This window comes from Scomber scombrus, chromosome 21, assembly GCF_963691925.1.
Source record: "Scomber scombrus chromosome 21, fScoSco1.1, whole genome shotgun sequence".
Lineage (NCBI taxonomy): Eukaryota > Metazoa > Chordata > Actinopteri > Scombriformes > Scombridae > Scomber > Scomber scombrus.
In genome coordinates, this window is record NC_084990.1 from 9,363,453 (window position 1) to 9,376,693 (window position 13,241).

Sequence of the window (13,241 nt, forward strand, 5' to 3'; positions counted from 1 at the left end):
AACTGAATATCACAGAATTTCTGTTTTGAAATATGTTAATCTGAAACTGGGGATAGATGAGAGAGCTGTCTCCCATCACTGAGTGTCTTCCAACTCCAAATCTTTGATGTCAACATCAGCATACAAACACCTCAGAGGAGAGATTTGGAAAGAAGAAAATATGCCAGGAGGAATTTTCTTTGGTTACAGGATTAAAAAGGTTTTAAATTTGGAAATACAAAATACGTATAATTGATAATTCACTCTATCAATGGGTCAACTCACCGACAAGGGTTTTTTTACCTTGGTAATTAATTGTCAATTCTACTCTCTAATGACTGATTTACTCTGTAATGGGAACATAATAGCAACACTGGGATTGTTTTAGACCGATAAATAGCCAGAAACGGGAATTAAGCTTTTCATCTCCGTGCCACAGGAGCTCAAGTAGCTTTACACTCTTGAATTCAGCTACCTGCGACAACAGTTTATGAGCTACATTTGCTTTTCACACAGCAAGCAGCCTGTAAACAAACTCTCGAATTCCTGACAAAGAGGCTCAACTTCCAGCTCCAACAACAACAAAACACAGCTTGAATGGTGGCTAGTAGTAATTTACCTAAATGTGGTAATTTGCCTAACTGGGGTTTAACTATATTTATACTTAATAATAAAAGGGGAAAACATTGCTGAGTGCCAGGATGGTGGAAATCATTTCACTCAGACTCTGGTGGACTTGTAGTCTATAAAACTACATTGAGATACATTTCACAATGATATAAAAAGCTGCTAAGAAATAAAATGAATTTATTACAATAGGTTTCAATAAAGAGATGTACTACAACAAATACTTGTATACAGACTTTAAAGGCTGGACCTTTACACACACACACACACACACACACACACACACACACACACACACACACACACACACACACACACACACACACACACACACACACACACACACACACACACACACACACACACACACACACACACACACACACACACACACACACACACACACACACACACACACACACACACACACACACACACACACACACACACACACACACACACACACACACACACACACACACACACACACACACACACACACACACACACACACACACACACACACACACACACACACACACACACACACACACACACACACACACACACACACACACACACACACACACACACACACACACACACACACACACACAAATAATGCTGACTTGTGTGTAATCAAAACTAGTGTGGGTGTGTGTGCACAGTGTAATAAAGAAACAAACACAGAAACACAAACACACACACACATACACACATGCACTCAGACACCTATTTCTGTCACCAGGCCCAACCCTTCCCTGAAATCAAATCATCTGGTTGGAAACCTTAATTACATTGCAGAACACCATTGCTGCAGTGTAGTTTAGCTCTGGCAGCGCTGATATGAGCAGCTTGAATGTCCGCGCAGATATTAACGGAACCCGTTCAATATATTTCTACAGACGCCGGCTGGGCAGCCATCTCATCATTGTAACTACTGTGGATGTAGCATGAACGCTGCTCTCGTTTGCTGAATGGCTGATGATGTCTGACACGGGGCTGCAGGGAGAAGAACTTGGAGGTGTTGCCCATTCTGTTTTTGCAACCTGACCGAATGTCACATGTTGTCAAATACTCACAAAGCAGCTGTGTTGGTTGCCTTAAAACATGTGCTTCACATTTTATGTCTTTTTAAATGTCTAAGTGTTGAAATGTAGTTTCAAAAAAGTGTTTTTTTTCCTGTCTCTTCTGTATATTTCTACATTCTACACGAACCAGATGTGAGTATTATTATTTTTTAAAGCCAACCAACCTGTTGTGAACTGTCCCTTCATCTTCTGGAAAACGGGGTCCTGGGCTGTGGCTTGGGCGCGGCGGGCTAGAGACTCGGAGGCGGCGCTGGAGAACATGGTGGAAACATTGGAAACGTTCTCCAGGCCGACGCCGAACGTGCTGACGAGCTTCTTGACGAAGTTGAGCGTGTGCGGCGTGATCTTGGCGTCGGACACCGCGCCGCTCTTCTCAAAGGCCACCGAGTAGCATTTAGCCAGGCCCTGTTGGAGCTGCCTTAATACCTGCAGAGAAGACAAACAGTGCGTTAGATTAATATTAATTAGAGGTGTCTGATCTGAATCATTCACCTTCATTAGGTTGAGTCTGATTTCTGAAACAAAGACGACGCATGCATATTTCTTAAGGAATAAAGGTGGGGGGCGGGGGGTTTGATGATGGTGTAGCGTGCCTCTGCCCCTGCTCGCCCAACGGAACGAAGCATAGATCCTGCAGCTGCTACCGAGTGCCCCAAAGAGTGCCCCAAACCATCACAGATAATCACACACAAACACACACTAACCCGCAAACTTCCTAAACGCCCTAAATCCCTAGCCCCATCCTACACGCTCACCGCACCCATTCATCACCTGTCTCCCCACTGCCTCGCTCTCTCCCAGTCTTCCCTTCCACCTACGGACCAGCTACCTAGTGCGGACCCTGCGGAGCATGGCTAAAACAATTTGCGGCAGCGCCAGGTTTAGTTCGGACACTAATGTGAGGAGTTCTTTCTGTAATGATGTCCAGGCAATTAGCCGGACCAGACGTGATACCTAACCCTCCTAAAAATCTGAGAAACTGCCAGGCAATAAGAAAGAAATAACAATGGTACACAACAATCTGTCTTGAATTTTTGTTTAATTTACCATAAATGTGTTGTTTGTTGCATCACAGTAGTGCAAGTCAGAGTACGGGACACAGTGGAAGACCTCTTGATGGTTAAGACATGTCAGGATAACACCTTATAGACTAAACAGATGTGTCGGCCCACCAGAGAGACAGGATCTGCCAAAGTGCGATCATCTGTTTGACCAGGTGGTGTGCCCCACAAATACTGCTGATGTGATGTGTACACCAACTTGCTTTCACACATATGAACAGATTTATGCCGCCTGTATTATTTTCTCGCCATCTGATCCACACACACACACACCACAACAAAGTCGGACACGCACACAACCGCCACCTTTTGTTCTTTCTCACCTCTTCATGCCAGTTCTCCCTGAACCACACCATCTGGTCCACGATACCCTCCAGGGAGGAGAGGAGGGTGGGGTGTAGCTCCCGTTGCATGTGCATGATCCGGCTGCAGCGCCACATCGGTGCCGTGGCCCGGATAGGCCCCGGGTCGGAGGCCCCCGAGTGAGGCTGGGCGCCCACTGAAGCAGGCTGCTGCTGTCCCGATGCGTCTGAGGAGGAGAAGGAAAAAGGATGAGTTGTGGAGAGGAAGATGTGACGGGACAAATTTACAGCGCATGTTCTGTATGCTGTGAAACACATTTTCGCCGCCAATAAATCATTTTTTGAATTTAGTAAAAGCAGACTGGAGGCTTTTAACGTTCAGAGTTGTGGGTTCAAGGACAACACGCTTTAGCCCTAGCCGTTCACTTACCACTTTTGTAGCGCTCCCTCTGCTCGATCTTCAGCGTCAGGTAAAGGGTGCGGATGGGGAAGTAGACAGCCTGGGGATACACTCGTCCCACCTAGCAGATAAAAGAGGGTCACAGATTACATTTCAAAGACTCCCCCTTAGGACTGCAATGGAGAGAGAGAGTAGAAAGAGAGTGTGAGAGAGAGAGTTACTGTTTGTGTGTAAAAGAGAGAGAGAGAGAGAGATCATACTGATACAGCGAGAGACCTCTGCTGCAACAGAGGGAGTGTTTGAAGCTTTGAGTCGGGGGAGTTAGGGAAGTTAAAAACATGTCATGGCTGAATTACAAAACTGAATGTGACTGATGATGAAATTGCCCTCAAGACTTTCAAGAAAAGTCACTGACAACATAGGGAGGGCTTAATGGTTGAAGTTAGGACATAAGAGGTTTCAAGTTTGAAACACATCGCAAATTTTATCTAAAACTTAGTGAAGGAGGATCCCTTTGATAAGTAATGCATCAGGTACACCCTTTGGTGTATAATTCATATATCTGTCTTGGGTCACATTTCGTTGCGAAGGCAGGATTAGTTAGCGACGTAGGCTGAAGTTTAGCATCTAAGGTAGATGCTTCTTTTGAACTGCGGCTTTCATTGAAAACATCTGTTATTAAACCAGGAAATAAAGCAGATTAAAAAAGAACAAAAAAACCCCCCCAGCCTCTCTGTTCTTATTCTATTCAGTGTATTATGGTATGTACCATCAGGCTGTTTGAAGTCACGCTGGGCACCAGACATGGTTTATGTATGTGACAGCCCATTGTATGCCAGTCATCCATTAGAGAAGGATGCACTAACCAGCACTTTGAAAGAGTAGATGCCCATGGGAAGATTATACAGCCTTCAAAAAGCCCTTAAATAACTAGAGGCACATTCATTTGCTGTACTTTTTCTTTTATCAGTCATGCTGTCCCTGCCAGGTCCGATGGCAATACAGAAAACGGTGAGCGACTTTGCCCTTATGCTCTCCTCTGTCAACACAAAATAACAAGCGTTTTCCTAACATGCAGTAAAAGCTCTGAACAAATTCTCAAAAAGCTCATTTTTTTCTGCGGCTACAATCCTTGATTCCACACTTGTCACCAAATGACATTCTAATACATAAGAGGGGCACCCGATGCGACGAATCGCGCGCAGAGACTGTAAAGGAATCACCCCCTTTGAATGCGAGAGAGGTAAACTCAACTCGACACTGATGTATTTTGTGTGTGTGTGTGACATTTGGCTATCACTGTGACTGCACAAAGCGGGCGCCTAAAGGTAGAACACGAGCTGTGACAAAGCACCCTGAAATTGTATGGGGCGAGGATAGATATCTGCCATTTTTTTAAAACTATGAGCCGGAGTAAAAACAAGCTCTGCCCCCTCAGCTCTTCTTTTATATTTTTTTAACATTTCCAAAAGTGTCAGTCTTAACAGAAATATCTTTTTCTTTTTAACATTAATATAATCTGAGAGTAGTGTTTTAGGTTTGTTTTTAGCGTGGATGATTGTGTGACTATTCATGTTGCTTGCCAGGGTTGTAGTGACGTAAAATGCAATTTAAATTGATGATCAAAAATACAAAAACAATACCAGAGTGCTACACATAATTGTCCTTGAAATTCAATGTGAGAGAGAGAGAGAGAGAGAGAGAGAGAGAGGCGAGTCTGGCTTTAGGCCCGCTGGATATTGCTGGAAGACCAAACCACAAGGTTCTCTCAGGTCTCTGAGCACAATTTCATGGGCTGCAATTACAAGGCTGTTTGATTCCCTGTAGACCCCCCCTATACGCCTGCGAGGCAGAAAGGGATACCTCCACATCTCGACAAAACTGGGCTCAATACCGCTGAAGGTAAATTGAGGATAGGTGGTGGAGGAGGGACACGGGAGAGATGCAGGGAAAGAAAGAGGACTTTTTTGTACTTAGCCTAAGGCTAAATTGATTTTGGAATCTCTAAGGTTTCGCTGACTGGATCTACGTTCTTTTGACATCTAGTCCAGGTCATGACAGGGGTTCTCAAACTGCAAATGTCAAGATTACAAAAAAAAAATAGCTCAGGTTCAAAGCGGCCTTGAGTGAGAGAGGGTCGGGTAAGGCAAACTGTGGTTGTTCTTTGAGAGAGTGGACTAGTGAAAGATCTGCACCAGGGCTCAGATGCAGCACTCTCGATGCATGTAACACACAAGTCAGTCAGTCAGTCAGTCAGTCAGTAGTGTGGTGTACAGGAAGCACAGAGCAGGGGAAACAGATAGGATTAAGTGGAGAAAGAGGCTGCTGCAGTTGTTGTTGTGGGTCTAAAGCTCAGACAGCCTGGAGATGATACAAAGGAGAATAAAGAAAACTATTATTAAATTGAAGCCACAAATGCACTTCCCATTCCCGGGAGCACCTTCAGCCTCAACTTTAGCACTAAAAGTGTATCGCTGCTCTTTTGTGCCTCAAGTACATCTGTACAGTGCCTTAAGTATAAAAAGCCTCAACCATGAAAAAACTCAAAGTTATAGTCCATTCACGGGGGCTCCAATTCCTGCAAATGTACCCATTTCTGCAAAGTCAAGTGAATGTATGGAAACTTCCCAGCTCTGTAGATCTATTAAGTTAGACATATTTACATCCTGTACATGAATGTACTGTATTCTCTCATTTTTTTCAGTTTTCTTCAATTGCACGTACACTAAAAAGCTCTGCAATCTCCACAAAAACAGAGAGAAAGGAGCAATATTTCAAATGAAAAACACACTACTGAAATGAGAAGTGAAGGGCTGGGGTCGGGAGTAACGGGAAGAGGGAGTTCTAAGTGGCAGCTAAGAGCAGCATTAAAGATGAAAGAGGAAGGAAGGCAGAGGAGGAGGAGGAGGAACCAGAGATCAGCATGCTAATGGGAAGATAAGAAATGTCATATTTTGGCGGAGTCGAGGTGGGCCGAGGGGGAAGAGGGCGAGTGGCAGACAAGGGAAGAGGCAGCGAGGGAGTGAGGAAGGGAGGGGTGTTGAGATTCTCTGTTAACTTCTGATTCATCTTCCCCGCCTGCCCCCCGGCGCTCTTCTCCTCACCTTCATCAATATTTCAGCGTACGTTTTTTAAACATCCCGCCGCCGCAGAGAAACTCTAAATAATTCAGGCGAGCGGCAGAGATAAAGCCTGCCATGCATCAAAATGTGTTGCTCTCTTTACATAAAAAGGGGATGAAGGAAAGACAACCTTTTATCCTTCAGTCATTACAGGGTGACGAAGCAGACCAAAGGGAGGGACGGATCTCCATAGATTGAAAAATCCCCTATAGTCACCCGTTGACATGCATTCATAAACATCATGCGGAGAACTGCTTTAATAGACTCATATAAACCCTTTAATGACCAAATGTCATGCTCAGGTGTTAAAAAGCTAAAAAGATGAATACATTACATCAGAAATATAAAAAACTCGAAAAGCAAATTATATAGAATGTTTTGTGCATGTTAACTTAACATCTAATTTGCATTAAGCCAGCTTGTTAATGGACTTAACAACCAACCGTCAGTGAGATGTGTCCCATTTATCTGCCTGCTAAAAAGATTCCAAAAGTAAACATCGCTTCATCACACACTTAACTCCGTCTTTTCGTGTTACTACATCCAACTCTCGCACTGCCCGCTTGTAATTTCAAAAGCCCGTCTCTCTCTCTCTCCCCTTCTCTCTACCCTTTATCCCTCTCCGCAACATTCTCTCATACCCTCCATACAATATTCCCGCTCTGCTGAGAGGCTGACTGTTTGTTATAACACACTACTCTTTGAAGATCACCCTCTTCAAATTGTGCGGAAATAATACTCCATTAAGCAAAGCAAATTAGTCCTCGGTTTAATTACTTGCTCTGTTCCCGCAGTGCGGATGCGTACGATATTAACTTTATAATCATTTCTTGAACAAATAATTTAAAAACCAATTCGCCGGGGACGAGTGAAAGCCAATAAATTGCTGTTAAAAAAAGGGGACAGTGAAAGAATCTGAATGCTTAATTTGGTAAACAGAACGCAAGAGAGAGAGGCCACTTTGGCGTGAATGCAGTTAATTTATCTTGATTAGAAAGACGTGCATGAGCACTAATGCTAACACGCCAGCCAGATGTGCTGTCCCTGAATAGATGGAGCAAGCCGAAAAAAAAGAGTGAATGATGGATGGGAGAGCCAGACATCCAGACGTGAACTTGAAGAACAGCAACCAAGAAGATTTGTCATAAATTCAAATCTGGCTCTGCTGTGAGAGAGGGACATATGTGAAGGCCGTACCTGGCTGATTAGGTTGAGCAGAGGTTTGCCTTCTGAACCAACCAAACAGGTCAGCAGCTGCGGTATCCATGCCAACCACTGGATGGGCGGGACTCCGATGCAGTACTTGTCCACAGCATCTGCCAGGGTGTTCTTGTCATCGAAGCTGAGCAGCCACAACACCTGCGGATGAAAAATGATAAACACAACAACAAAAAAAGATATGAAGAAGATATTCCAAAAGTTCCACAACAGAAATAAAAAGTAACTACTGTATGACACCTGAGTAGAAAGGGAGGGAAGGTCTTTATCATTAATCAGACCGTTGCTGCTTCCCCTGGCTTTGGTCGCAGCAGGAGGGGTGGGAGGGTTGCGAGAGCGATGAACAAGTACATCTTGGCAACCCTCGCTATGATCAAAGCGGAGCCAACGCGGAGGTGATCTCTCCTCCCCTGGCGTGCTCGTGTGTGCGTCTACATTATGATGAAGACATTAACCCCACTCAACCCCCCCAGGCTCTCTTCAGAGAGCCGGCCGGGGGTACACAGATTGTGTATAATTACCGATAATGACTGGTCATCTCGCTTCATCCGTCAGGACTACTAAACACTGCCAACCCAGCCTGGCAGCACAATACCAGGGGGTCACCAAAAAAAAAAAACACAACACCTAATTGGGATGTGAAACTGGTAGCAGCCATTATTGGAACAGATAATGATAACAATGCGAGGGGCGAACTTGACGAGACCGTATTTATAATTTATCGGGCGTGATCGAGGTAGTTGGACTTGTGCTCTCTTGATCAGCCTCTCATGTCTAACTCTCTCGAGGCTTCTTGTTTGAAAGCGGAGAGACCCAGCAGGCACTTTAGGAAGGGTTTCGCAAGTTCCCAGCCAGCTCATTAATCATCATTTCTAAAAGATCTGATTTGTATTTGGTGAAGCACGACAAGAATTTACCGACACTTCTTTCATTTTTTGCTGCGATCATCTGATTTGATGTTGCTTCTTCGTCTAGTAAAAGTGCCACCTGACCTGCTCACCATCAATCTATGTGAGTTAAGTAGGGTGAAGCACAGCAGGTCTCAGAGGTTTTACATATTAAAAGACCATATAGGAGTCTTTCTGTGTTAGTAGCACTATAACCTCTGGGGGGGGGGGGGGGGGGGGGGGGGGGGGGGGGGGGGGGTAAGAGGGTGGGTTGCTTGTTAGCACTGACTCCCACTCTTTACCTCCCACATGGGCCTCACTCAACTGGTAAGCACGGTAGCAGCATTGGTCTGACTGTTAGAGAAAAAGGTCGGTCTGTGGAGAGGGGGTCATGAGATTGGAGTGTCAGGGGAGGCCATTAGTCCGTTAACCCCCGCACTGGAGGATGGCCTTCACTCCACCATTGATTTGCCGTGGGAACCCATCCACACCGACTACCGCTGGACTGTAATTGATCAAATTACTCCTCTCTGCCTGTAACTGTGGCAGAGGCTGAGAGAAGGGAGAGAGGGGGAAAAAAAGCCTTTCTTTTCATCAGCACCAATAATGCATGGACTGGATGGGGTCAGGAAACTGGGGAATTAACAATGACCCTATCTGAAAAAAGGCCTGATTGAGGTTACTGATTTTATAGAAACGGGGGGCTTTAGCAGGTGCAGGATGGTATTAGCTGATGTGGTGGTTTTAGAAGTTAACAAGCATCCATTCATAAATCAACAACCAAGAACAGTAGGACTTGAATTCAGCATTTGACAATAAGTTTCCCCCCCCATCTCATCACCTTTGCTAGGTACTTGCGGGACTTGCTCTCGTTTTGGTGGCGGCACGCGTGGAGGTAACAGGTGATGGCGGAGACTCCCAAGTGGAGCTGACGGTCCTTGACGAAGATGTTCTCCAGGTAGTCGCCCCACATGGCCCAGGCCTTCACCAGGACGTCGTGCATCTGCACCGCCGCTGAAAAGGCCTTGTTGGCTTCCTCTGACCTGGAAACACAAGGAGGGGAGGGGGAAGGTGGAGAGCGTTAAAGAGGGAGGGGGTAACATAAAGTGTCAAGGGTAAGTGAGTAAAGGGAGGGAGATGAAGGGGATGGGATTGGGAGCAAAAGGAGGCCAGAAGGAGAAAGAAAAAAAAGAGATGTAAAATAGAGAGTGACACTGAAGAAAAGGGGCTGAAAGAGTCAAAGAGATGGATGCAATACTTGCGCGGAGAGAGGAGGGAGGAGAGGGGTGGGGGGATGGGGTTTAAACGAGTGAAAGAAGAAAAGGAGAAAGATTGAGTGTGCAAGAAACAGATTATGATGATCACATTCTGAATTATGTACTACACATCAATAAGCACCATATTTCATTTGCTGTAATCTTCAAGGCCTTTCCTCCTGGCAATACGGAGTAAGCGTTTAACCCAGCATGAATTAATGTCACTGAGGGGTTCGGGCGTTTTGCTATAACGTGATACGAGTTGAAACCAACCCTATCATACGGTGCAGATCAATGCGGTTAATACTGGGTGACATACAGGGCTTAACATCATCTTATTTTATCAGAAATGACAGAGCGGCGGCAAGGTAAAAAAAAACCTCAGAGTGGTGGCTATATTTATCTGTATACAAATACATTGACCGTGAAGAGCATTGCTACAGCTTAGAGAAATCTGCAGGCTGATAAACTTGAGAATCCTTGTGGATTTTTTTAAAATTTATCCTTTTATCCTTATTTTTATGCTGCAATCTAACAGTCACACTTTTCAGTATTCCATTTAGAAAACTGTTAAATAGCAGGCAAAGAAAAAAGACAGGTGAAATCTGGCAGGAGAGCCAAGTTTTGAATGCACCATTTATGCTGACAGGGAAATATATTCTGAGTCATCAGCTGTTTTCACCACACCAAGCAGCTTCTAACCGCTCGTTGGCAAGCGGTCTGAATAATTTTTTTTAACGCACCTTTCAGCCTTTGATTAATAAATAAGATGCAAGAGGCACCCTGAAAACGCAGCACCCTGCAGTCAAAACAAGGAGAAGGGCTCCGACAATGAAAAAAAGCCTCGCTGAGCCACGGTTGGTAAATGGACTTCCATTTTAGGAGCGCTTCCAAAACTACTCTCCCGCTTACTTACAGTGAAATGTCTCCCAAGCCAATCAATTAAAATGTGTTATTATAAAAGGCATTTTGGCATGTGATTAAGAAATGGGAGCTTGATTGCTATGGGAGTCAGAGCCAAAGACCCTCCAGTAATACTTAATGGGGTTGCCTCAGTCACTTTGCCAGTGTTAAAGTACATTAACAGTTTCTACTACCCGACTCAACAGGAGCACCGGCACCCAACAGACTGTCAAATCTCTGACACCGCTTTAATTGAACGATTCCAAAAAATCTTTAGCATGTGTGGTTGCACATGCACACACACACACACACAAAAAGTACTCGCTCAACCCCTAACCCCTACTCTACTGTTAATTCCCCCCCCCCCCCCCCCCGGTGTAGGGGAAACTTAATGATTGCAATAAACCCTGCTGAGGTGGAGGCAAGTTCTGCTGATCCCAGAGATTTCTGCAAATTGCCTCGAGTTAATTATTGAGCCGCATATACATTTAATAAGCCTCCCTCAATTTGTCTTTCACCCCTCAGGATGCCATGTCACGTCAAAGATGATGGGCGAAAAAAAGAAAGAAAAAGCTGGTGCGAATGTGGTGTTACAGAGCGTTGCTGTGGGACCGGCGAAGCACTGAGAGGAACAGCCGCACGCTCCACAGGCAACCCCTGCAGCCAAAAACACATTAGTGACACGAACTGATGACACAGATGCACCTGAACATCTAAGCCACGTCATGGGGGGGTTACCTAGTAACATAATCTCACAGGTGCGTCATCTCAAGGCCAGAAGAGCAGATTAAATATAACTGCCGTATCCCGAAAGTATAACACCCACAGAGCCGAGGGAACACTGACACAGTTTGAGGGCGATGCGATAATGAACAAAGGGAAGACAGTGACAGAGTGATAGATTCAGAAGCTAAAAAAACAAAATAAAAGGTCAAAGAAGCTAATCTAAAGCCTTCGAAGTGATAATGCTTATGCAAAGCTAGTCAAAGACCAGACAGCTGGCATCCATACTTGTTGATCTGAGCCAGGAACATCCCCTTGAGAGCGTAGAACTCCGCCGTCATCTCCTTGGTGAAGTACTTCAGGTTGGTCGACTCTATCACCTCCAAACCCTAGCCGGGAACAACGAGAGAGATCAAATGAGGCTCAGCTTTCAAACAGAAGTGCAGTGAAGGAAACTTTCATCGACTCCGGTGGGAGAGAGGAATTGCGTGGCGAGAAGACGCCACAACATTTTTGTTTTAGACAGGGCCGTAATCACAGGTGAAAAACAAACAAACCGCTCGGTGTTCATTAAGAAGTAAGTAAAGAGGTGCTCAGGGAACTAAACTTCCATTATGGTGAGCCTCTGATTAGGTGTCCCCTATGTACTGCTGTGACAAACGATGTGTAGCGCAAGAGAGAGACGGAGAGAACCAGAGGAGATGAGATAGAAGAGAGGAAGAGAGAGAGATAGAGCGAAGAGTGTCTACTGGCACTTTTAATGACTTGTGGTGTGCTGAACTGCTTCTATTAATCAGAGTAGTCCATGGGCTTAAGAGCAAGCTCCTGAGTTACACTCTCTTATAAGTCTGCCTGCTATAACATGTCACCTAGAGCCACCCCCAAACACTTCTCGCTCTTACTATTTTTCACAGTAAAGGCACTGCTAACTACGCCGCCAGCTATTGCTAACAGAAACCAACCCAAGTACTTAAAATCACACTAAAAGCGTCAAATGTGTTGTTCTTTCAAATTATTGCATGTTTTGCCATGGTCCAAATCTCGAAACCACTAAATCTGCTGCATTATGATGCAGATGCTGCAATATATTCAAACTATCTTTTGATCACATGTAATTAGTTTGAACAAACTGAATCATTTTTGCTCTCTGTGCTTTTATTTGGCCAATAAAAGATTCTACTCAACTATCCTGACGCCTGAACTCACCGTGATTAAACCGATCAAGTGTGACAACAGTTCAAAAATGTTTTCAGCAATAACATATCGCAAGAAAAAAAAGGCACAATATACATAACGTTGATAAGTGCAGAGTGATTTTCCATCTCACCTGCATGCATTCGTTTTTGCCCATTACGCCAGCCAGCTGCAGATAACATTTAACCTGCTGCCTGATCTTCTGGAAGCAGTCTACGATAGGCACTGTGGGGATGGTGTGGATACGACTCAGGATGTCCAGAGCCACATTCACCAAACCCTGGAGAAAAAAAACACAGCATGATGTGGTCTCACAAATACAACAGACATGTTTATAGAAGCCTTAACACTTCAAATAAGATCAGTGTTGAAGAGCTGTAATCAAAAATCTTTTCACTGTTCTAATCAAGATGCTCACTTTTTATTCACACTTTCCTCACATATATCTGATCAAAAACAGGCTTAAAAGCTTGACCCG

The 13,241-nt window shown here is 44.6% G+C and overlaps 1 protein-coding gene across 1 annotated transcript in view; it reads right to left on the minus strand.

Annotated features, from left to right (window-relative positions):
* Positions 1–13,241, minus strand: part of trrap (transformation/transcription domain-associated protein) — a gene marked incomplete in the record, with an annotated part of 78,311 nt that overhangs the window by 11,591 nt on the left and 53,479 nt on the right. Inside the window, 7 exon segments of the mRNA XM_062442377.1 lie at positions 1,862–2,123; positions 3,082–3,287; positions 3,491–3,581; positions 7,780–7,941; positions 9,529–9,730; positions 11,858–11,958; positions 12,897–13,043. Of these exon segments, the coding sequence (XP_062298361.1) occupies positions 1,862–2,123; positions 3,082–3,287; positions 3,491–3,581; positions 7,780–7,941; positions 9,529–9,730; positions 11,858–11,958; positions 12,897–13,043 (1,171 nt within the window).